Here is a 26,065-nt window from a genome sequence, read left to right as displayed (position 1 = left end):
AAAGAGCTGAACTCCTGAGGTGAGGTGAGAGTGACTGTCCTTGACATCAAGGCAGCATTTGATCGAGTGTGGCATCAAGGAGCCCTAGCAAAACTGGAGTCAATGGGAATCAGGGGGAAAACTCTCCGCTGGTTGGAATCATACCTAGCAGAAAGGAAGATGGTTGTAGTTGTTGGAAGTCAATCACCTCAGTTCCAGGACATCACTGCAGGAGTTCCTCAGGGTAGTGTCCTATTCCCAACCATCTTCAGCTGCTTCATCAATGACCTTCCATCCATCATAAGGTCAGAAGTGGAGATGTTCGCTGATGATTGCACAATGTTCAGCACCATTTACAACTCCTCAGATACTGAAGCAGTCCAAATGCTGCAAGACCTGGACAATATCCAGGTTGGGCTGACAAGTGGCAAGTAACATTCGTGCCACACAAATGCCAGGCAATGACCATCTCCAACAAGAGAGAATCTAACCATCTCCTCTTGACATTCAATGGCATTACCACAGCTGAATCCCACACTATCAACATACTGGGGGTTACCATTGACCAGAAAGTGAACTGGACTAGCCATATAAATACTGTGGCTACAAGAGCAGGTCAGAGGCTAGGAATCCTGTGGCAAGTAACTCACCTCCTGACTTCCCAAAACCTGTCCATCATCTACAAGATACAAATCAGGAGTGTGTTGGAATAATCCCCACTTGCCTGGATAAGTGCAGCTCCCACAACACTCAAGAAGCTTGACACCAGGAGAAAGCTTGATTGGCACCCCATCCACAAACATTCACTCCCTCCACCATTGACGCACAGTGGCAGCAGTGTGTAACATCTACAAGATGCACTGCAGGAATTCACCAAGGCTCTTTCGACAGCGCCTTCCAAACCCACGACCTCTACCATCTAGAAGGACAAGGGCAGCAGACACATGGGAACACCACCAGCTGGAAGTTCCCCTCCAGGCCGCTCACCATCCTGACTTGGAAATATATCGCCGTTCCTTCACTGTCGCTGGGTCAAAATGCTGGAACTCTCTCTCTAACAGCACTGTGGGTGTACCTACACCACATGGACTGCAGCAGTTCAAGAAGGCAGCTCACCACCACCTTCTCAAGGGCAACTAGGGATGGGCAATAAAATGCGAAGCCCACATCCTGTGAATGACTAAAAAAAGCAATTAGTGTTTGGGGCGCGGGGTTCTTGGTGGTTGGGTGGGGTGTGGGAGGGAGGAGGGGTGCGGCAATCTCATCATTCAATGCTCATTGTTCTGAATTACAGATGTGCAATCAGATCTTGAAAGCAATTAAGGTTCATTTTAAATTTTCCAGGTCCAGCAACAAATCCAGATGGTAATGAAGGAAGTAGAATTCAGGACTGTTCTTTTAGTTCTTGAAAGGCTGTCTCCACAGAAACCACCAGTGCAGCAAGCAATAATTATTGCCACAAAAGAATATAGCAGAACTGGGAAAGGCTGAGAAAGAAAGGCTGCAGGAAGATTTTTATGTTAAGTGGTTGCTCCAAATATCACGAGCTGTTATGTCACAGCTTGTTTCTCATTTCCTGCTTCCTGATTCAAACCACTCCTTCAACTTTACAGCCCTTTGAATGCACACCACGTGTGACCATATTGTGGTATAGCACAAATATATGCTATCGTTTTAGATTTAAAACTCTTGTCACTCTGAAAACTTAAAGGGGCTTCATACAGAAAATCCTTCCAGTGCAACCTCGCTGCGTAGTGCATATACTCATTTCACAAAATCACAGAATTGCAACAACACAGAAGGAGACCATTTGGCCCATCATGTCTGCACCGGCTCTCCAAATAAGCAATTCACTTAGTGCCATTGCCCCACCTTCTCCCCATTGCTCTGCGCATTCTTCCTTGTCAGGTTAATCTAATTCCCTTTTGAATACTTCACTTGAGCCTGCCTAGCACTCTCAGGCAGCGCATTCCAAACCTTAACCACTCGCTGTGTGAAAAAGTTTTTCCCTATGTCACTTTTGCTTCTTGTGCCAATTACTTTAAACCTGTGCCCTCTCGTTTTCTATCCTTTCAAATCACAAGTAGAGCGCAGATACAGTTAGGCCCTATTACCATTATAGAGCATAACAGTGTAGCATCCCTATTTACTCTGTCCAGATCCCTCATGATTTTGAATACCTCTGTCAAAACTCCTTTCAGCCCCCTTTTCTCCTAGGAAAACAGTCCTAACTTTTCCAATATATCTTCATAACTGGTTCCAGGGATAAGGAACTTAATTCTCATGATTTTTTTCTGCACACACTCTAATGCCTTCACATCCTTCCTAAAGTGCAATGCCCAGAACTGGATGCAATACTCCAGCTGAGGCTGAGTCAGTTTCTTATACGTTCAGTATAACATCCTTGCTCTTATAATCTATGTCCCTATGAGTAAAGCCCAGGATACTGTGTGGTTTATTAACCACGCTCTCAACCTGTCCTTTTTATTTATTTGTTCATGGGATGCGGGCATCGCTGGCTAGGCCAGCATTTATTGCCCATCTCTAATTGCCCATGAGAAGATGGGAGAATAAATTGGTTGCAACTTCTTTGAAGTTTGTCTGAAGAGTTTCTTTCTGATTGTGGAGAATAAAATAATAACATATGACGGCCATTAATGTTGTAAAAGTGCAGAAGCTAGTGTTGCAAAACATGCTTGGAGCTGCTATCTGGTGCTGTGTAGGTGTGAGGGCTCCTTAATGGGGCAGCTCAGATCTCAACTAAATAAAGTTTGGCTTCACACCTAATGTAACCTTTTAGGCTACAATGGCATTTCTACAGTTGCATCTTTTTGGCCTGTGTCTGCCTCTGTTCTGCTGTTGCAGGTCCCTTCCACCTCTTCAAAATTAGGCATCTTTGTATTGCAAAAAATGAATTATCTTGGAAATCCTGGGGTGAAGGCGTGGGGTGGGTACCTGTACTGCAAGGCACCCTCCTGATTTAATTAAAAATGAAGATGCTACAGTGTTATGCTCTATAGTGGTAGTAGGACCGAACTGTATCTGCACTCTACTTAACTCCTTTCTCTTCATGTAGACGATTGCATTATGCCCACGCGGCCTGGATGATCATAGAGGCACCATCAATGACCATCTTTATTTTAGGGAATGTAACATTGCAGTGAAATTGTGCAATCCTTTCATGCTGTTCTTACTATTCAGTGAAAAAGGAGATGAAGATATTGGTACATCTGAAAAGTGCGTTCTGCATAAGATATACGTGATACCTATGCATAGAAAACTGGAAGATATTGCTAATGTCTCCGCTGTCCTCCTGGAGGGAACCAGTGGCTCAAAGGCAGAGTGTTGTGCCAGTCTTGTCTACCAATGGTGGCAGTGACCAGATGGTGGAGGCTGACTGCTGGTCTCTTTGAAGCAGGTAGCATGGCCCAGTAAACTGCTTCCCAGCTGAATCTGAGCCAATGGAGGCAGTGCACCTCCATCATTGCCTGGTGGCTGTGCCTGGATTTGTACACAGGGTGAGGCATTAATGACTGGACCTTTGGTATCACCTGATCATCCCTGGCACTCTTTTGCTCCTTTCCATTAAATCAATTAAGATTTGTACTGAAAGCAATTCCCAACATGTGTGCCGACAAAGAGAAGGATTAACAATATAGCTTTAAGGAATCTATTTTTCATGTGTGGGAACTAGAATGGCCTTTTAACATCCATGTAAAATGATAGAGATGTGCCAGCTACGCACAGGATGCATAGTAACAGGAAATATTGTTCCTATTCCTTAAGTAATGTGCATTACAGCTTTGTGTTGGTAATGAAATCTGTGCACATTTTTTTATTCTTTCACGGGATGTGGGCATCGCTGGCTGGGTCAGCATTTATTGCCCATCCATAGTTGCCCTTGAGAAGGAGTTGGTGAGGCGCCTTCTTGAACTGTTGCAGTCCAACTGTCATAGATGCACCCACAGTGCTGTTGGGAAGGAGGTTCCAGGATTTTGACCCAGCAACAGTGAAGGAACAGCGACATGGTTCCAAGTCAGGATGGCGTGTGGCTTGGAGGGTAGTGGTGTTTCCATACATCTGCTGCTCTTGTGGTAGAGGTAGTGGGTTTGGACGGTTCTGTTGAAGGAAATTAGGTAAGTTGCTGCAGTGCATCTTGCATGTGTTACTGCTGCCACTGTGTGCGGTGGAGGGAATGAATATTTAAGGTGGTGGATGGGGTGTTGATCAAGTGGGCTGCTTTGGCCTGATTAGTGTCATGAGTGTTGTTGGAGCCACCCTGATCCAGGCAAGCGGGGAGGATATGTCATCACATTCCTGACTTGTGCCTTGTAGATGGTGGAAAGGCTTTGAGGAGTTAGGCGGTGAGTTACTCACCACGAAATTCCCAGCATCTGACCTGCTCTGGTAGCCACAGTATTTACATGGTTAGTCCAGTTCAGTTTCTGGTCAGTGGTAATGCCCAGGATGTTGATGGTGAGAGATTCAGCGATGGTAATACAATATCTAGGGAAGATGGTTAGATTCTCTTCTGTTGGAGATGATCATTGCCTAGCACTTGTATGGCCCAAATGTTACTTACACTCTGTATGTCCTGCAGGCAGGGAAACAATACAAAAAATTAAATTGCTTGGTGGGAGTTGTCATGATGATGTGACTTGTGCATAAATGATATTAATATGTAATCTCACTGGCTGACCAGACATATACTGAATTGGTTAAAAAGGACTTTTTAAAGACAAGAAAAGATACTGACTAAAGTTGGCTGCCACAAACTACAGGATGTTTGGTATTGCAAGTGACCAGTTTCTGGAAAGTTCCAATGTGGAAGACAATTCAGACATGCATCCTTCTCTGGAATTTCACACATGAAGATGTCAAGAACCACTTCAAAGGGATCTACTAAAATGTCTGGGCATAGCATTTATATTTCTATAAGACTAACGCTTCAATGGAGACAGAGTCTTCTAGAACAATGGTTATATGGACATATGTCTTCCTATCTCATCAAGATGGATACTGACTCATTCAGGGGTTAATGGCTGGGACATCACAGAATCTGCTCACCCCCCACCCCTGCCCGTTCAATGAAACAAAAGCACCATCGGTTCAGACATCAGATAAACAAAGACCTTTTGAAATTATAATGGGGAGAGAGAGGTCATGTAACTGAGGTATCCATTTGAAATCTCTTTAATACAGCATGCAAGCTGCAAACATGTTGACTAGTTTGGAAAATCTGCCAATAGAGCAGTAAGGAGCTTTCTTCTCTCTTCTCCCAAGTTAAGATGCGATCTCTTACAGTTTAAACATCCAGCACAGAGATAGTGAGTTTTCCATCACAAGGAACCTTCAGTGCAAAACTCATCAATTTCCAGAAGAGATTAAAAAGAAACTGTTTCTGGCAATTGTAGTTACATGAGCTTCAACTGAACTTCTGGAATCTAAAGGAACTTTGAAAAATTTCTGCCACAGCCATAGTGAAGCAGCCAAGGATCCTTAAACAGTGAACTTCGATTTCTTTGTCTTTTGGCATTGAACTTCAACTTTGCTGTGTGTGTGTATGTGTGCGTGCGTGTGTGTGTGTGTGTATGTGTGCGTGCGTGTGTGTGTGTGTGTGTGTGTGTGTGTGTCAAGAAGCGTGGGTTTACCTTTCAAATATTTTGCTATCTTTACCTGTTTGGGTTTCTAACTCAATGTAAAGTAACCCCTTTTTGTTTTAAACCTCAAGAAAGCCTGTCAGCCTCGTTTCTTTGAAATAAGGAGAGGCGGTGGTGTCGTGGTTTTGTCAATGGACTAGTAATCTGGAGATCTAGGGTAATCCTCTAGAGACCTGGGTTCTAATCCCACCACGGCAGGTGGTGAAATTTGAATTCCATAAATATCTGGAATTAAAAATCTAATGATGACCATGAAACTATTGTCGATTGTCGTAAAAACCCATCTGGTCCACTAATGTCCTTCAAGGGAAGGAATTCTGCTGTCCTTACCTGGTCTGGCCTACATGTGCCTTCAGATCCACAGCAATGTGGTTGATTCTTAAATGCCCTCTGAAATAGTCTAACAAGTATCAAACTGCTAAAAAGTCTAAAAGGAATGAAACCAGATGGACCATCCAGCATCGACCTAGGCACCAGAAATGGCAAACTCAGCCCTGTCCTCCCTGCAAACTCCTCCTTACGAACATCTGGGGGCTAGTGCCAAAACTGGGAGAGCTGCCTCAAACAACAGCCTGACGTGGTCATACTCGCAGAATCATTCCTTACAGTCAATGCCCCAGACATGACCGTCACCATCCCTGCAGAGGTGGCGGCACTGTGGTATACAGTCGGGAGGGAGTTGCTCTGGGAGTCCTCAACATCGACTCCGGGCCCCATGAGGTCTTGTAGCATGAGGTCAAACATGGGCAAGGAACCCCCCTGCTTATTACCACATAACAACCCCCCTCAGCTGATGAATCAGTGCTCCTCCATGTTGAACATCACTTGGAGGAAGCACTGAGGGTGGCAAGGGCGCAGAATGTACTCTGGGTGGGGGACATCAATGTCCATCACCATGAATAGCTCGGTAGCACCACTACTGACCGAGCTGGCCGAGTCCTAAAATACATAGCTGCTAGACTGGGTCTGGGGCAGGTGGTGAGGGAACCAACAAGAGGGAAAAACACACTTGACCTCATCCTCACCAACCTGCCTGCCGCAGATGCATTTGTCCATGACAGTATCAGTAGTAGTTCTGCAAGGGCCACTCAGCTCCTGACCTCATTACATCCTTTGTTCAAACATGGACAAAAGAGCTGAACTCCCGAGATGAGGTGAGAGTGACTGCCCTTGTGGAGACTAAGTCCTGTCTTCACGTTGAGGATACCCTCCATCGTGTTTTGTGACACTACCACTGTGATAAATGGCATAGATTTTGAAAAGATCTAGCAACTCGAGACTGGGCATCCATGAGGTGCTGTGGGCCATCAGCAGCAGCAGAATTGTACTCAAACACAATCTGTAACCTCATGGCCTGGCATATCCCACACTCTACCATTACCACCAAGCCAAGGGATCAACCCTGGTTCAATGTAGCATGCAGGAGAGCGTGCAGGAGAGCGTGCAGGAGAGCGTGCAGGAGAGCGTGCAGGAGAGCGTGCCAGGATCAGCACCAGGCATACCTAAAAATGAAGTGTCAACCTGGTGAAGCTACAATACAGGGTTACTTGTGTGCCAAACAAAATAAGCAGCAAGTGATAGACAGAGCTAAGAGATTCCACAACCAATGGATCAGATATAAATATTGCAGTATTGCCACATCCTGAGGATAGCGTCCTAAGTCCAACTATCTGCAGCTGCTTCATCAATGACCTTCCTTCCATCATAAGGTCAGAAGTGAGGATGTTTGCTGATGATTGCAAGATGTTCTGCACCATTTGCAGTCCATGTCCAAATGCTGCAAAACCTGGACAATTTACAGGCTTGGGGTGACAAGTGGCAAGTAACATTTATGCTACACAACTGCCAGCCAATGACTATCTCCAACAAGAGAGAATCTAACCATTGTCCCTTGACATTCAATGTCATTACTATTGCTGAACCCCCTACAATCAACATCCTGGGGGTTACCATTGACCAGAAACTGAACTGGACTAGCCATATAAATACTGTGGCTACAAGAGCAGGTCAGAGGCTAGGAATCCTGTGGCGAGTAACTCACCTCCTGACTCCTCAAAGCCTGTCCACCATCTACAAGGCACAAGTCAGGAGTGTGATGGCGTACTCTCCACTTGCCTGGATGAGTGCAGCTCCAACAACACTCAAGAAGCTTGACACTATCCAGGAGAAAGCTTGATGGTACCCCATCCACAAACATTCACACCCTCCACCACCGATGCACAGTAGCAGCAGTGTATACCATCTACAAGATGCACTGCAGGAATTCACCAAGGCTCCTTAGGCAGCATCTTCCAAACCCACGATCTCTACCATCAAGAAGAACTAGGGTAGCAGATAGATGGAAACACCGCCACCTGGAAGTTCCCCTCCAAGCCACTCACCATCCTGACTTGGAAATATATCGCTGTTCCTTCACTGTTGCTGGGTCAAAATCCTGGAACTCCCTTCCTAACAGCACTGTGGGTGTACCTACTGCAGCTGTTCAAGAAGGCAGCTCACCACCACCTTCTCAAGGGCAACTAGGGATGGGCAATAAATGCTGGCCCAGCCAGCGAAGCCCACATCCTATGAATGAATAAAAACAAAATCAGTACCTGAATGGTTAAACACAGACCTTGAGAAAATTCTTTCATCCTTCGAAATTCACAACCAACCCTGTTACTGTCAGACTTGGAGTGATATATTAGGGGATAAATTTTTACCCTTCCTCACACGGCCGTAACAGAGGAAAATGAGCAAATTAAAGGTTTCTTAACTTTTTTTCTGTTCTGACATTCATAATTGCGACTCACACTGGAATTTCCAGACTATTAAAGAGGGTGACTGTTGCTTCCTTTGGTGCGTTGAAGATATTAAACATTAAAATGACACAGAATAATACCTCCAAAATATTGTACTTCAGTAAAGTACAAACTAATCTTTTACAGACATACATGAACATCGACTGCCAAAGGTGAGAAGTCTCAAAGCCAAAAAAGCCGGTTAAAAATAGCAGTTTGCTTCCTTTATGAAACTACATTTCTTGTCTGCGCTTTATGTATTTCATCCATCACACAATATAATATTTGATTGTTTTTCAACCGTTGTCTGCTAGCAACAGGCCAACATTATCACTGCCGGCCAATGTCAGCATTAACAATAGCCCAAAATTTATAATTCTAACCGCTAAGAAATCCACTTCTGTTGGCTTTCAGTAGAAAGGATTTGTGGTTGATCAGTGGTCAATTAACATCAGCATTATCACTCGGATGTACAAAATGCATTCAATGATTTTCACAGAAATCATTTCAACTGTACTGTTTGTTAATGTGTGACAAAGCTGTGACTTTAGTTTTTAATTGATTCACAGGTCGTGGGCATCGCTGGTGAGGCCAGCATTTATTGCCCATTCTAAATGGCGGTGAGCCACCACCTTGTAAGTAACTGACTGGCTTGCTCAGGGGGCAGTTAAGAGTGAACCACATTGCAGTGAATCTAGGGTCACATACAGGCCAGACTAGGTACGCATCACAGATTTCCTTCCCTAAAGGACAATAGTGAACCAGATGTGCTTTTATGACAATTGATAGTCTCAGTCTCATTTTCATGAATATGACTTCCTTTTTTAAATTCCAGATTTTATTTAAGTAATTGAATTTTAATGTACCAGGCCCTGGAGGAATTTAAACTCATGTCTCTGGCTCATTAGGCTAGTCCTCTAGGTTATTGTCCAATAACACAACCACTGTGCTGCCACACACCACCATTTTTGTTTTAGTGGAAAGGCTAACGAGAAGATTTTTAAAAATCAGATTTGTGAAAAGAATTTTACAAAATGCATAATTTTATTTTCTTTCCCTTCACTGACTTCACCATCTAACGCTCCATCCATAATCTAAAGGACTGGTTGTTTGCCCACAGCCTGTTGCCAATGCTGGAGTTATGCAGTAGGAGGGACAGGAGATTGGCCTGTGGTGACTGTCCTTTAACAGATCTATGCTTCCCAAAGCACTCCCAAGTTCTGGATCAGATCCAAAGCTGGGAAACAGAGCAAGAGACCGAAAGCATAGGCCAGAGATCATTTCGAAAAAGACTTCTGAAGGTGGGGCAGGGGGAATGAAGGAAGGAAACTCTAGAGTATAGGGTAAGGTGGCTGAAACCCTGCTACTAATGGAAGTAGTCATAAAACACAACAGAGCAGTGTTGGAAGAAAAGTAGGTGTAAGGAAATCTTAAGGCTGTAGGAGGTGGCAGAGGGAGGAAAGGGTGAGGTCATGGAGGGCCTTGTAGAGAATATGACTCTTTACATCACACTATGGGAACCCACATTAACCCTTACTATGCCAGAACCCAGAAACTACACCTCCCACCACCCCCAAGTCTTTACCCAACATATTTACAGTACAATTGTATTTACCCAACATATTTACAAGGCCATTATGCTACCCCTTCTGCCCCCTCTCAAGTCTTTGGCTTTACAGATTCAGGCAGTCTAGATGCTTGCCGATTCTTCCAGATCATGTTCTGGTAATATTTGGAGGAGTGGTAGGCTCTGTTGTTTTGGGTAAACCTTGTTGATTCGGAGGTTCCATTGTAGGTTGTCTTTCTGGAACTTGGTTTCCTTCTTCTAATTCTCTTTTTCCATACCCTGGAGTTGAACTGTTCCTTATCAACTCCCCATTTGATCTCGGAGGGCCACCAGCTTATGCCATTCTTTCTAGAGAGTGTGTTCACTCTGTTCATTCGTGGTACTAACCTGGTGTTTCTTGTGCTGTGTGGTCCACCACGATCTTTGTGGGAGTTTCAAAAGTGGAACCTTCAGTCCCACTGTTTCACAATTTTACCCGAATGTTTGATTACTCTCTCGTGTTCCAGTTGTTTTTCGATCTCAAGAATCTTTTCATTCAGCTCAGCAACTACTCTGGTAAGTTCTTTCGTCTTTGTTTCAGAGTTATCTATGGAACTCTTATATAAATTTACCAACTTCGCCTGGGCATTCAGTTGTTTTTGGGATTTTTTCTTCCATAGTCACTGACTGCTCCTTGGACTCTGTCAATTCACTCATTGGATTTTTAATCTGTTTCTTCGAAATTTCCTTTTCTGTTTTCACAGTCTGGATTTGCTTATCCATTCTGCGCATCCCCTCTTTCATGTTCTTCAAATTGGACCGAAGTTCGAGAATTTAATCAGTTTTGGTTGTTAATTCTGCATTCAGGCAACTGTTCTGATTCATCAGCAATTCCTTTTCAACATTCAACCCCCTGTTTCTTTCAAAGCCTCTGCGTGCCCTTGTGAGACTTCAGAAATTTGTTTGTTCAGATCCTGAACAGTTTTGTTCATTGAAGACTTTCGTTTATCATGAAAAGGTACATACTCAGCTTGAATCTTGTGTTTCAAATCTTCCAATTCAGCTTTGATACAAACATTTTCTGATCTTATTTCTTCTTTCTCTTCCTCCGCCTGCTGCAGAGCTTTCTCCTTGTCCTTCATTTTGGTTTCACTGTTAGCCAGGTCTGACTCCGATGAAGTCTTTTAACGTGTTGCAGTTCTGTAATGGTGTTGCTCGTGGCTTCACTATCCGCACGCAACCTGGAACGCTCTTTGGCTTTTCCTTTGATCATAGTCAAGTGGCTCAGCACTGCCACCTGCTGTTGTAATTTAGGAAATGTGTCGGCATTTTCAAAAAGGTTTATTTTTAAGACTTGCCTGTCTGCCGCCTTTCTGTTTGCTTGGTGATTGTTTTTTTTCCCTTTTGTAGCTTTATTGGGGGTTTTCTACACCTCATTTTTACTCTTCATGCTCCACAACTTGAAGGTTAAAATATTTGTCAAAGACTTAATATTTCAGCAAAGCTGGTTGAGGATTCATCAATGCATTGCATTAAGATAGCTTCATCAGCAAGTTCACCAAACAAGTATAAAAACATATTAACCTGGACTTCCCCTGATTTCCTACTTAGTTCTGATATACTCCAGTGACTTAAAAATTGTCTTCTCAATTTGTTACAAGAGTGGCAAGCATCATTAGAATGAAACTAGTTAAGTCAGACATTCAAGTGTGTTAAGTTGATAGTTGCCTTTATATGAGTTCCTTTGATGGTGGAAACTAATGCTCACAAAGTTTCGCCTATTCAAAATTTAATCTGCGAAATAAGGTGAAGTGTTTACAAATCCTAGGAATCTGATTCAGGAGCATAAATTCTATCGTGTGATACAGTCCTTGAGCTCAAATGTCTAAATTCCCATTTGCCGCCTTTTTACACCTTTCTGAGCTTCATTCCTATCCATAGATGGGAAACCACACTGATAAGATCACTCTTGGAACAAATATGCTAATTGCTTTGTCTAGCACACTAAGCTGTGGAATCTAGATTGGATTGCCATACAATATAATTTAAATGCAAATGATGTGGCTTGCCATGAAGAGGTTAATGTCTATAATGTTATTGGAAATTATTTTTTAAAATAGAGTTTAATGGTGTCTGTATGTATGTGTGAGTGTATTAATAAGATTAAAACCAACTAGTCTGGGTGCTTTGATGTATAGTAGTTATTATTATGACACAGCCGATGGTAAAGGCTGAGTTATTCAAATCCTAGAGGGAAACTTGAAACAACTATCATAACCCATTTTTGCAATTTGTGTGTTTCGAGATGCAGACTTTGAATTTAGCATAGTAATGAGGCATGGGTCACCTATAATATTTCCATTGATTGACATGGGTGATGATGATCCCACATTTCGTCTTACAATTTTCCTCCATTTTCTCAGCCCTGTTCTTCCCAAGGTTGTCCGATCACCTCCAGTTAAGTTTCTATGGGTTGGTTCCCTCACTCTTTCCTCCCTCTGCAACCTCCTGCAGCCCAAAGTCTTCCTTACACCTGCTCCTTCCCCCAACTCTGGTCTACTGTGCGGTTTCTCTCTAAGTCTCAAACATGGTAAGCAGAGATTTCCAAAGCAATGGGATTTTCAGTTTTTTAAACCATCTAGTAACTGTTTTCTACCCATGTCTCCCCATGTGGAATGCCATAATTTTAGCTGAGATAATTAATTTCAATGCAGACCCAGGAAGACTTTCTGCTGTCCGCTGTTTATAACAAAATTTCAAAAGTGTGCATAAAGAATGTTTGATTTTTCTTTAACAAAAGTGAAATGCACGGTCTGTTGCCATCATCTGAAACTAATAGCAGCAATTTAATAGCTTACATATTTATTATATTGTTGCTATTTATATAAAACTTTTATATAGCACTCTTAATAAAATGTCCCAAGATGCTTCAGAGAAGTGATATAAAACAAAATATGATACTGAGAAGATGCCACATAAGGAGATACTACGTCAAATGATCAAAGGTTTGATCAAAGAGGTAGGCATAATGGAGCGTTATAAAGGTGGAATGTGAGGTAGAGAAGTGGAGGGATATAAATCTGATCTCTACATGTAATAAGCCGATATACCAACACTTCCAAAGAAACAACATGCAGTAAAATTTCTCCTGATTCCTCCAATTTTATTTCTTTTAGAAGATTATTATAATTTCATGAGGTATAGCCAACATATCTCCCCACAAAGAGACCAGAAAAAAAATATTCCTTGTGGGCTGTCAATCTCCCACTCTGGGTGCATTATGAAAAGACTTTTGATCATATGTGGTGCAAAAACATTCATGTTATGAAACTACATTGACAACTGCAGTCAAATATACATTGGAATATGAATAATGCAACAAATTACATAACATGTCACTAGATGCTGCACCATCATTACTCTATAATATTTCAATAAACACGTTTGCTATGATGGCCCAGGCTGTTTGTTTGTGCGCTTGCTGCAGCCAATGTTTATTTTAGCCCACCAGTCATTTAGATGGTCAGGAAAATTGCAGGCGGACGAGTGCAAAAGCAAAAGCCTCAGCCAAGCATATGCAACTCTAATCCAAGTAATAATTTTGTACACTGTAGCATTTCATGCAAATGTATAGTTGGATCCTAAATCCATTCCTCTCTGTTGTATTATTAAATCAAGGCAATCTCATGCTTCAGTCATGCAAGCTTCATCAAGGTGCAGTGTCTTCAACCTACACAATTATCTGCAGGCCTCTATTCTCCAATGGTTTATTTTTAATTGTAAGTGGAGCTGCATGATAGTAAGATTTAAGTTTAAGTGCATTCAAGCATTGTTTAACTTGGTACAACATTGATAATTCTTGTAGTAATTAGCTGTATTGTCCCTCCATCCTGTCAATCGCTCATCATGTGATGCGATTACAGGGGTTTCGACCAATAAGCTTATAGTGCGGGTGGTCCTGTGGGCGGGGCTTCCGATGGAGAGATCACATCTAGCGTGCAAGCATCTCTACATGTCTCCTAAATAAAGTTTAGCTTTTTCTTCACCAAACCTACTGTTCCATCAAGTTATTACAATCCTGCTGGCAAATTAATTCAAAAGTTACTGAGGTTAATTCATGTGAGGCCTGTAAGTTGGAAAACATAGTGAAAAATAAAAGTCTACACCTGAAACGTTAACTTATCTATTCTTTTTACAGGATGCTGTCTGACCTTCTGAGAGTTTGTTGTTTTGATTCAATTTTCCAGAATATGTAGTTTTTTAGAAAAGCAAATGGCTTATTTATCAGACTGTGCTAATCAAGAAGAAAATATTGATGGAGTTTATATATAATTTTTCACACCACTATTAAAAGCATCTCACCTAATCAGGGGATTTAATTCAAAACTAAACCCCTCCAAAGGATTACTTCAAATCATAAATTTTGTACGTGAATCTTGAGCTTGCAAGCCGAAACTTCGTTGTGACCTGAACATTTTTTATTTATTTTATTTCTTTAATTACTGGTTACTGATGAGTTAAACAAGGACACCTTTTGATTGTCGCGCTGTATGGGTTATTCTGCAGTGAATTGTATTCTCTAGTGTTTTGAAGAATGAGAGATGATCTCGTTGAAACTCCAACATTCTTCTAGGGCGTGACAGGGTAGATAGGCTGTTTCCTCTGGCTGGTGAGTCTACAACCAGGGGCACAGTCTCAGAATTAAGGGGTTTGCCATTTAAGACTGAGATGAGGAGGAATTTCTTCATAGATGATGGTGAATCTTTGGAATTCCTTATCCCAGAGGGCTGTGGAAGTTCAATCATTGAGCATGCTCAAGACAGAAGTCGATAGATTTCTGGATACTAATGACATCAATGGATATGGAGATAGTGCGGGAAAGTGGTGTTGAGACGGATGATCAGTCATAATGATAAAAAATGCTGGAAAAACTCAGCAGGTCTAGCAGCATCTGTGGAGCGAGAAACAGAGTTAACACTTCGAGTCCACAGATGCTGCCAGACCTGCTGAGTTTTTCCAGCATTTTTTGTTTTTATTTCAGATTTCCAGCATCCGCAGGATTTTGCTTTCATCTTAGTAGATGATCAGCCATGATCTAATTGAATGGAGGACCAGGCTCGATGGGCCAAATAGCCTACTCCTGGTCCTATGAATGGAATATAAAATCAGGCAGTGTATGAAATGACTGCTGATCTTATGGTGTTAGTTTCTCACCAGGTGGGCTAAGTTCAAATGACCGGCCAGAGTCAAGTTAAAATGCTCTCACATAATGAACAACATGGAAGGGTGCAGAATAAATCCTCCTGTACTTCAACAGAGCGTTTCATTGACCTTGGGAGAACATCAAATGTGATTTTTGTTTCCAATTCCCATACAAAGAGTTTGTGAGGGATTTCAGTGAGTTTGCCAATTTAGTGTAGCATTTGTGTTCATTTGAGGGCACTGCAAACCTATGCTGTTGATGGAACTCAATTCGGACTTCTGTCAGAAAGAGAGAAAACTTTGATTCTATTATCTTGGGCTGAATTCAAACACAGACGTCACTGAATAATGTGCAAATCCACGACACAACTCTTTCCCAATACTTTTTCTGTGAATAAATTGACTTGGATTCAAGAGCACCTTACAATTACGATAACATTTGCAAGAACCTGGAAAATGATTTTGGCAATCTTGCCAAGATTGAAGTAAGAGGGGTCTGAGGATGTTTTTGAATGCAATGGAATGTGACGTGGAACTACTATCATAGCAGAAGTGTAACTGGCTCTGCAGTTTGGTTCTTTGATCTATTTTTATTTTACCACTTTGAGCTAGAACATCTTTTTAGAAGAACGGAATTCAAAAACAAAACTACGATCTGAAATTAGTACATAAATATATTGCAAACTGAAAAATGTGTGGTGAGTTTGAGTAGCTAAATGCTTTTGCGTCCTCACAAGGTTGCTGGAGACTCTCAGATGAGGAGGGTCATTCAGCCCATCCTAATCCATCTATGTGGAATTAGTTTCCCCTCCACTATTCCTGCATCCAACTGTTACTCAAATGACTCCAAAATTTTTACTTTCACCACTCTTCCTGGGAGTACACTGCAAATGCTGCATGAAAAAGGACATGATGAAAATCCTAAAATTACCCGTCACATGTTTGAACTTGGCTCCCTCTACCCAACTGCCACTGCTCAATTTAAAGTAATATTTTGGATTTACCTTTTCCAAATATTTACTATGTATAAGATCATCTATTTCTCGTGTCCCTTCAGTATTTCATTCTAACTCAGATCTCTGACATTTGGAGCCATTCTTGTGGTTCTTGTCTACTCTGCCTCCAGCATTTAAATGACTTTGTTATTTCCCAGGGCTAGAAATAGACACAGTACTCATCAGCTCTTGTTCACAAAAAGGGGATAAGGATAAGCCCAGCAATTCTAGACCAGTCAGTTTAACTTTGCTGGTAGGGAAACTTCTAGAAACCATAATTTGGGACAGAATTAATAGTCACATGGACAAATGCAGATTAATTAAGGAGAGTCAGCATGGATTTCTTAAGGGAAAATCTTGGTTAACTAACTTGCTGGAGTTTTTTGAAGAGGTAACAGAGAAGGTCGATTAGGGCAATTCTGTTGATGTGGTGTACATGGGCTTCCAAAAGACATAGTGCCACACAACGGACTTGTGAGAAAAGTTATAGCTCATGGAACAAAAGGGACAGTAGCAATATAGATACAGAATTGGCTGAGGGACATAAAATGGACAGCAATGGTTAATGGATGTTTTTTGGGCTGGAGGAAGGTTTGTAGTGGTGTTCCCCAGGGGTCAGTATTAGGACTCTTGCTTTTCCTGATATATATTAATGACCTCGATTATTACAGGGAATAATTAAAAGATTTGCGGATGATACAAGATCTGGAAGTATTGTGAACTGCGAGGAGGACAATGTAGAACTTCAAAAGGACATAGACAAGTTGGTGGAATGGACGAATAGGTGGCAGATGAAGTTCAATGTGGAGAAATGTGAGGTGATACATTTTGGTAGCAAGAACATGTAGAGACAGTATCAAATAAAGGGTACAATTCTAAAGGGGTGCAGAAGCAGAGGGACCTGAGTGTATGTGTGTAAGTCATTAAAGGTGGCAGGACAGGTTGAGAGAACAGTTACTAAAGCACGCAGTATCTAGGGCATTATTAATAGGGATTTAGTTGATCTTGAATAAGAAACTAGTTAGACCTCAGCTGAAGTATTGTGTACGGTCCTGAGCGCCGCATCTTAAGAAGGGTGTGAAGGTTTGGAGAGGATGTAGAAGAGGTTTACAGGAGATTTGGTAGAAGTATTCAAAAGCACGAGGGGCCTGGACAGAATAGATGGGGAGAAATTGTTCCCATTGTCAGAAGGATCGAGAACCAGAGGGCACAGATTTAAGGCAATTGGTAAAAGAAGCAAAAATTATATGAGAAAAAACGTTTTCACACAGCAAGTGGTTAGGGTTTGGAATTCATTGTCTGAGAGTGTGATGGAGGCAGATTTAATCGAGGCATTCAAGAGGGAATTCAATGATTACTTGAAAAGAGACAGTGCAGTGTTACGGGGAGATGGCGGAAAAATGGCACTAGATGAAATGCTCGTTCAGAGAACTAGTGCAGACACAATGGACTGAATGGCCTCCTTCTGAGCAGCCTGACCAAAAATACTGGACAGTTTTATCACAACCAGAGGCAGATTCACGAATCAGCCTACAGCATCTGGCCAAATATGGGACCCCGCTGCATTTATATAGCATCTTTCATATCTTCAAAATGTCACAATGTGTGGTACAGTCAAAGAATTAGTTCTGAATTATAGTTACTATTGTTCTGTAGGCAAATGCAGCAGCCGATTTGTGTAAAGCAAGGCAACCCAAACATCAATGAGTCAATGATGAGTTCACTTTTGTTTTTTTTGGTTGATGCTGGTTGGGGGATAAATGCTGCTGCCTTGGAAAGCTCCCTCGCTCTCTTCAAATCGTGCCATGGAATTTTGTTTACATCCACCTGAGAGGGTAGACATTGGCTGGTTGAACATCTCAACTTAAAGATAGCACCTTTGTCAGTGCAGCGCTCTTTCAGTATTGCGTTGCAGTGTCAGCCTGGACTATGTGCTGAAGCCCTTGAGCGTTGCTTGAATCCACAATCTTCTGACTCGATAAGGGTGCTATTACTGAGCCAAGGTTGACATAGCCCTTTTCTAGTCTACTGATTGACACCCTCAAATAATTACAAATCTCTTTGCTAGCCTTTGTCAACACTCTGAGATCAACACTATCTCACTCTGGGGATATGTATGTTTTAAATCCTTTCAGCTTGTCTTAGATCTCCTTTAGATTGAAGTCTGGAATTTTGTCTTTAGGGGAGGCTATTCTTTTTATGCCTTCTCTCATGAACAGTTTAAAAGAAGCATTCAAAATATTTGTTATTTCTTGCTAACAACAGAAACAACATGCATTTCTAGTACACCCATAGTGTAGTAAAACATCCCAAGAAGCTTTGCACAGGTCTACTCAAACAAAAATTGGTGTCACTCCAAAGAAGGAGATAGGAAGAGGCTGTCTAAAAGCTTAGCCAAAGGAATTGCTTTTAAAGAGGATCCTCAAAGATTGGAAAGAGGTGGAAAGGCAGAGGGGTTTAGGGAAGGAATTTTAGAACCGGAGACCAAACACCTTGTGACAGGCTTGCCACAGCAGGAGAGTGGGAGCACAAAAGACCAGATTCAGAGGAACATAGAGCTCTGGAGGATTTGTAAGGCTGGAGGAGGTCACACAGATTGGAAGGGCAAGGCCATGAAGGTATTTAAATGCCAGGATGAGAATTTTAAATTGGAAGAATTAGGGAAATGAGAGCCAATTTAGGACAGGTAAGATAAGGATTGATGGTTGAGCGAGTCTTGGTGTGGTGTCAGGCATGGGCTTCAACGTTTCGGATAAGCTGCGGTCTTTGTGCTCACTTTTAATTTGTTTGTTAATCCATTTAAGATCATATTTTGTTAGTCTAACCTTGCGAAACTTTTATGTGTGCTTTTCCAGTATGTTAATAAGTATTTCCTTTGTCTTCTACTGAAATATTGACAAATATTCTTCTTCAATTCATCTGTTTAAATTCTTCCTTCATTTTTCTGATAAATATGTTTCGGGAGCCCTTCCAATGAAGTTTTGTGCCTCAGGGGAAATAAATATATGTGCCATTATTCAAACAGATAGCTTTTTAAGGCAAATTCTCTTTATATGGCCACCTATAGAATCAAAACTGTTCTTCAAGAAGGATATTAAAGTATTTTTTTTTCCGTCTCTGCTGATTTCCTAATTGAATAATTTGTATGTTTTGAGTCTTGATGACAACTTTGGAGAAGTATTTAGAAGGAATGATTGAACCCATCAGTGTGATAGGTTGAATTAGCTTCAGTGGGCATTACTGTTCCTGTAAGTTGAAACATTCAACAATCTTGTGTCATAGGCTTGACAGGGTAGGTGCTGGGAGGATGTTTCCCCTGGCTGGAGAGTAGAGAACTCGGGTTTACCATCTCGGAATAAAGGGTTGGCCATTTAGGACAAAGATGAGATAAACTTTGTTCACTCAAAAGATTGTAAACCTTTCGAATTCTCTATCCCAGAAGGCTGTGGACTCCTGGTCTTATTTCTTATGTCCTTCTGTATTAAACTATATCCCTCACACTATCTGAGTTATCAATCCCTTTCAGTCAATTCTTCTCACATGTTGGCAGCGCTTGCAGTTTATTTTTGAACAAGATGGTTTGGTTTTTCCATAGTAACAATGGAAAAACTGTTGGTCTTCAAGTTGTTACTCTCCTGAAACTAACAGTAACTTCTGGAGTGCACATGAGCACAGTTAAACATCAACATCCAGAAGTTGCTGTCACTGATTCCATGCATCCCCATAGGGTGCATTGTTGAAGTCTCCAGAAACTGCAGAAATCATTGAAATAACAAAAACTTGCATTTTTAAGTGATTGGGCTTCCTGTAATACTATTAAAAAGCTTATACCTTGTTGAATGAGGTGTAACTGGGTTTTTAAAAGTGTACCAAGTTCATAATTATTGCTGAAAAACTTCTCCGGCTCTGAAAAAATGTTATTTTTGGAATGTCAAATTTCTCCATTATGATAAATTCAATGTTGTAGAACATTTTTACACTTTATTTATGACATTTCGGCTTCTATGTTAATACTATGAGTATGTTCCAATCGTTTATTTTGCACTCTGTAAAATATTTAGGATAATAAGTACATTTTACTTCCTGGTTTGCTATCCGTGAGAATACTTCAATGTGATTGGTTGTTTACCGCGTTTGATGACATTAACGTTGCTGGACACCTCGAAGTCCTGTTGACTTGGCACCAGATTCAAACTAATGTAGGAAAGTTGAAATCCACACCACAGAGACCACTAGATCTTTTTCGAGATCAGCAGCAAGCACCATTGCTTTGCCATTAACCCCAAATCCAGCTGAATAAATCAACAAAAATCATGCAGGAAAACAAACAAATGTTAATTTATAGTGGTGACCATACTGATTGTTCAACACATGGTATGCAGTGGACCAGCATTACATATGTCATTCTCCACACTGGTTCCTGTATATAAATGTAAGTTAATGAAATGAGACAATATTCAGTGATGCTGTGAAGATTTCCTCTATTCAGCAAGGTTGTAAATTATTTCAACATATAGTTTGGATTTGACTGGAGACACCAGAGAGCTTATTTCTCAATGCATTTAAAATGTCAGTCCACGTAGTGATCAGAGCATTTCAACACTGTACCATTTTCACTGCATATAGTAGGTCTGTTTGTGCCAACACGATTTGCCCACTCTACACAGTGGATGATAAAACCATCTAAATGAAGCTGCCCACAATCTCTACTTTCTGATCTCCTTCCGTCGCTGCTACTACTAACAGCTGATTGAAGACCTGAAGACCTAACTTTATCAAAAAAACCTTGGAGCTTTTCAATGACTAAATCCTGAACTGTATGAAATTGCTGGTGTGTTCAATGCATTATGAATTACACCTTTGTAATTGATGACTCTGGAGATAACCAATGGTTAAGCAGCATTTGAACAATATATGCAGCTGTCTGTGATAAATGCGAAGGGTACAAGTGGTGGGGATTGACCTGACTGTGTTCTAAATCTTGACCATGCCAACAGAACAAGAGAATTAGCAGAATGGGTCACTTCTATTTTGGGGGAATTTGAGGTCCGGCTACCTTGGTCACTTTTGGACACCTCCAAGCAGCAGAGGTTTTTACAGAGGCCTGATAGAAGGAGAATGACATGAGAATACCTTTAAGTGGAATTCAATAATTTTCAATGACAGACATAGGAAACTGTTTGGATAATAACTTTTGGAAATTATTCTCATGGGTGGAATTTGAAATTGCTCTGGGTTTGATTTAATTGGCTGGAATGTGAAATTATCATTGCATTATTCCTGGATAGTAAAGAAACAATGGCCACCTGCATTCAAATGTAACTTGTAACTGTGTTTTGTTTTACTCACAGAAGCTCAAGTATCTTCCTTGTCTACTTGGAGTAACGAGACAATTAGAAACTCTTGGATTATTATTGGATTACTCCCACTTCTAATTGTAATATTGTCTGTATTCATTCTTGTGCTTCGAAAATTACATCAAAGGAAAGCAAGTATGTCACTTCAATCTACAGGTGAAGGTAAAATCTTCAGATTTTTTTGTTGATGATTCATATGATGATTCGTTAGTGCTTTTTGAAACTTGTTAATAACAGCATTGACAATCAGATTGGGAAACTAGCTGAAAAATGTTTCTGATTTCAAAATTTGAATTACATGCTATAATGTTAAAGTATTCAAATTTAATAAAGATTAGATAAAAGATTAGATCTACTTGAGTCACTTCTTTGTTTGGAATCCAAGTTTGAAATATTGCATATCTACAATGTTGGAATAAAAGTGAACTGTATAGTACATGATCAGAAAGTTGATCTTAGTTGGACCAGACTATTGCCATCGTCAAACATATTAGATACAAATATTGCAATTTTAGAAATTGCTGAGTTTATATAAGATGCCAAACCTGAAAAACTTTTCACAATTTTTTCTTGCCTAATTTTGACAAATAGAGAAATGTCACTGTCTTTTTCAACAGACCTAATTCTCCTTTACTGATGCAGTGAAAGGTCTGTAGACTTAGGTGGTTGGGAAAAGAACCAGAAGCGACATGAGTAAACCTATTTTTAAGCAATAATTGGGCAGGATTTGAAATGTACTGCCAGAGAGGATGGTGAACACAGACTCAATAGTAGCCTTCAAAGCTAATTGGATAAATATTTGAAGGAGAAAAAAAGTCAGGATATTGGGGAAAGAGCAAGGAAGTGGGACTCACTGGACTGTTCTTCAAAAGTGTTGACACAGACCCAATGGGCCAAATGCCGCCTTCTGTGCTGTGCTATTTCATATATTCTGCATATACAGTACTGATTTGTGCATGGGAAGGTGATAATCATCACTGATGAGACATAAATGAGTAACCAGTAGATCTTGAATAATTAAGTTATCACTGATCTGACCTGTTACAGTGATGCAAATTGACATTTTCCCACATCAATGGCACCATGTGAACTTTTCTTAGAAACACACAAAAAAGAGGGGATTAAATGAAAGACGAGTTAGTGCATTAAGTTTATCCCAAACACTAAATTTGCAACCGAGTACCATGGAATTCAATGCTCTGTCACTCACCAGTCATATTATCTATCGGGAGAGGGCAAAATAAAACAGATTTATTAAAAAACCCAAGGTCAATTCAGAGAAAATAGAATGGCAGAAGATAACATTGGCCATGAAGCAATTCACCCAATATTCCACTCCTCTTTTGTACACAGTGATAATAGCCTCCAAAAACTCGTTTAACTTTGTTTTGAATGTTTTCAGTAAATTAGCATTCACTGCACATGCTGGTAACTTATTTCAAAGGTCTGTGATTCTCTGTGTAAATGCAAAATCCTGACATCCAACCTGGTTCTGTGCTTGAGTAACTTTTACATGTTTTCTTGAAATGGATTATAATTCTAGCCCTTATTTGGGATTATCCCAGATCAGGCGTATCCTTGGATGATCACTCTCACTTGAGAAAGACAGACCTCATAGATGCTTAAATGGTTCTGAAGAACTGACCTAACTCTCCCTGAAGGAAATGAACCACCAGAGAATATCACCGTCCTCCAGATAGCCTTTTTAATAAGTTTTAGCCAGATTATAATAACCCGGATATTATATTATATGGGTCTGGGCACTCTCCTCAACAATGTAACTCTAAACTGAAGAGTGTAAGGAGATTGGGTTTTTGAGTTTGGATACAGAAGGCTACATGAGACAATATATTTTTCAAATTATATAAAAGTTTATTAAATAACCAAGCATACAATTGACTTTTGATGGTAATCGCAACATTGATAGTTCTATTGAAAGTAAGTATCATCGTGTTTCTATTAGAGAATCCAGGTCTTAATAATGTTATAGAGAGATATTTAAGAGATCCAATAATATTTAAAATCATAGGTACCTTAAATCCCCCAGCTAGCGAGATACTGCTTTTTCAATTAAAGGGAGAATAATCATTGCTACACCACAGCAGCCATACCTTTACCTTGAGAGACACTGGAGTGAATCCGACAAATCTTAAAAACTCACTGTGTGTCCCAATATTTATACCATAAAAGAGTTGAACCAGCAAGAACCATGTTGAGCACTCTTGCTGGACAACTTCCTTTGTTTTAGTGAATATTCTTCATTTTAGCCAGCATCCTTCAAACAAATAGAATACTGAGAGTTTCAGATAATAGACACTTTCTTGCTATAATCAAGTTTCCACCATTCAGTTGACAAGTGTTTTAGGGGTATCCTGAAGGTTATCCATTGTTAAATTATGGTATTTTACAATTTATCAGTACCTTGCTGAGGCGATGTAGATGCCAAGTTCCTGTCTTTTCAGGAACTGCCTTACGTTAGAGAATATGCCATACCCTATGTCACAGGATGTCATTGTCCTTGAGTGCATAATTATGCCCAGGCATGTTTATAAACTTTATAAACTTTGTCCAGCAGATGAACTCTGCTTTTAATTTTAAATCCCCACTTCGTAGGAGACTCATTCTTTTCAATCTGATGTCTGTATTTATTGCTGGATCCTTTTACGTATTTATAGCTGTATTCCGTCACATTCCCTAATTCTCCCTAAAATATTTGACTCGACCAATTCCATGGACATGGCATAGTCCCTCCATTTCAAATGTTTCAATAAAATCACCTCAAAGTCTTTGTTTTTCTCAAATAAAAATACCCAAGTCTCTGAACCTCCTTTCAAATAAGGATTTTGAAGCTGTCTATTAATCCCCTGACCCTCTTCTTGACACTGGCTGAATAAGAACATAAGAAATAGGAGCCAGAGCAGGAGTAGGTCATTTGGCCTCTGGAGCCAACCTTGCCATTCAATAAGCTCACTGCTGATCTGACTGTGGCCTTAACTCCACTTTCCTGCCTGCCCTCTGTGACCCTTGACTCCCTCCGAGGTCAGAAAATTCTGTCTAACTCAGCCTTGAATATATTCAATGACTTGTTTGTAAAAGGGTGGGACTGTCGGCATTTGCTTGTATTCTTTCCCAATTTACGCTACAAGGTCACTATTCTGATTTATTTATTTATATTCTATTTGCAGAAGTTACATTGGATGGCAATGTTGTTGCTTCAAGTTTCAAGGAAAACCCTCTGGCTGAAGATGTGCAGGAATTCTCTTCCGCAAGGAATCAACAATCTGAACTGGAGTGCGAAGTTTCCAATTGCATGTCTCGAGAAAATGAAAGAAGGAAGTTGGTGACAGGTGCTCAGGAAAACTGTGACTATGATAGTTCACTTCCTTTACCAGCCACTGAAGAAGGAGCAACTATTCTTGTCACAACCAAAACTGTAGAATGGTGTGGCTATCAAAAGATATAGCAAGCACAGCATTAAGAACTTCAAATGTCAAAACCACAAAGAATTTCAAAACCGTAGATTATCTGACAAATAGGTCTTTGCAGAATTGTTACTGAGGGACATTTCAGTGAATCTGAAGCCACACCTGAAGAACCAAGTGACAGGAAATTATTGTAAATGTAAGCTGACCTTTTGATACTAACTCGCTGACAAATTTAATTGGTATAAATGAAAATATTACATAGTAGTTTGGTGTTAGTCAAACTGTAATTCCTACATTCCTCGAGTGGAAGCAGGAAACTTACACATACCATTTTCCCCAGTGCAGCAATACTTTCTTTTAAATGGAGATATAGGGCTGGATTTTATGTACCATTGCAGAAGGGCACCTTCCTGCCCATACTCAGGCTCACCCCCATAACATGGTAGGTGGGCAGGTGCCGAAATTGGCCGCCATATTTAACTAAATAATCAAGGGTCAATTGAGCTTGTTAACAAGCCAATGGACCTTGATAATATGCTGTCCATGGCATCATATGGATGGTGTGGACAGTCAGGTGGGAGTGGGCAGGCTGTTTCGGTTAAGTTTTTAAAAGGGCAGGATGGAAGGCGGGTACTGTCTTTGGGGGATGCTCTTTGTGCACCCCACCCCCTTGCCAAGATAGTGCTCCCCGCTTTCTTCCTAGCTGCTTGCTCTCTGAAACTCACCACTCCCACCCCCCCCCCCCCCCCCCCCCCCCCCCCCCCCAACCCCTCTCCTTTCCCTAACCAGGCCAAACCCTCCTCGCCCAATACCCTGGACTTCCCTTACTCCGGGACCCATTGGGCCTTCTTCTTGGGACTGGTGGTAGTCCTGCCAGTGCCCATTAATGAGATGTTGGCACTGCCAGGACTGCTGGAGCTGCCAGCCAATCTGATTGGCTGGCAGCTCCTGAGGGCAGGACTTCCACCCCAGTGAGGGGCGGAGGTTCCATTGGCAGGCAATTTAGCCTGCCTGCAGAGCGTCATGTCTGTGGAGCGGGCTGGTGTGCAGTTTGCTTCAGGGCGTGGTGGGGGGGGGGGTGGTGTGCCCAAATGGCTCCCTGTAATATGCAGCCCATAGAG

General features: G+C 41.1%; 1 protein-coding gene across 2 annotated transcripts in view; it reads left to right on the top strand.

The window, feature by feature from the left end:
• The window catches only part of tnfrsf17 (TNF receptor superfamily member 17), a 37,363-nt gene extending 12,250 nt beyond the window's left edge, over window positions 1-25,113 (top strand). Inside the window, exons 2-3 of one of the 2 annotated variants that reach the window (XM_078559139.1) lie at window positions 21,514-21,654; window positions 24,705-25,113. In XM_078559139.1, the coding sequence (XP_078415265.1) occupies window positions 21,514-21,654; window positions 24,705-24,982 (419 nt within the window). In that variant the 3' untranslated portion in view covers window positions 24,983-25,113. Of the gene's footprint in view, window positions 1-21,513; window positions 21,676-24,704 lie in introns of both variants that reach the window. The other variant, XM_078559138.1, reaches the window with a different exon arrangement.
• The last annotated feature ends 952 nt before the right edge of the window (window positions 25,114-26,065 follow it).

Source organism: Cetorhinus maximus, chromosome 15 (genome assembly GCF_964194155.1).
Source record: "Cetorhinus maximus chromosome 15, sCetMax3.hap1.1, whole genome shotgun sequence".
Classification (NCBI taxonomy): Eukaryota; Metazoa; Chordata; class Chondrichthyes; order Lamniformes; family Cetorhinidae; genus Cetorhinus; species Cetorhinus maximus.
This window is presented reverse-complemented; position numbering and strand designations above follow the sequence as displayed.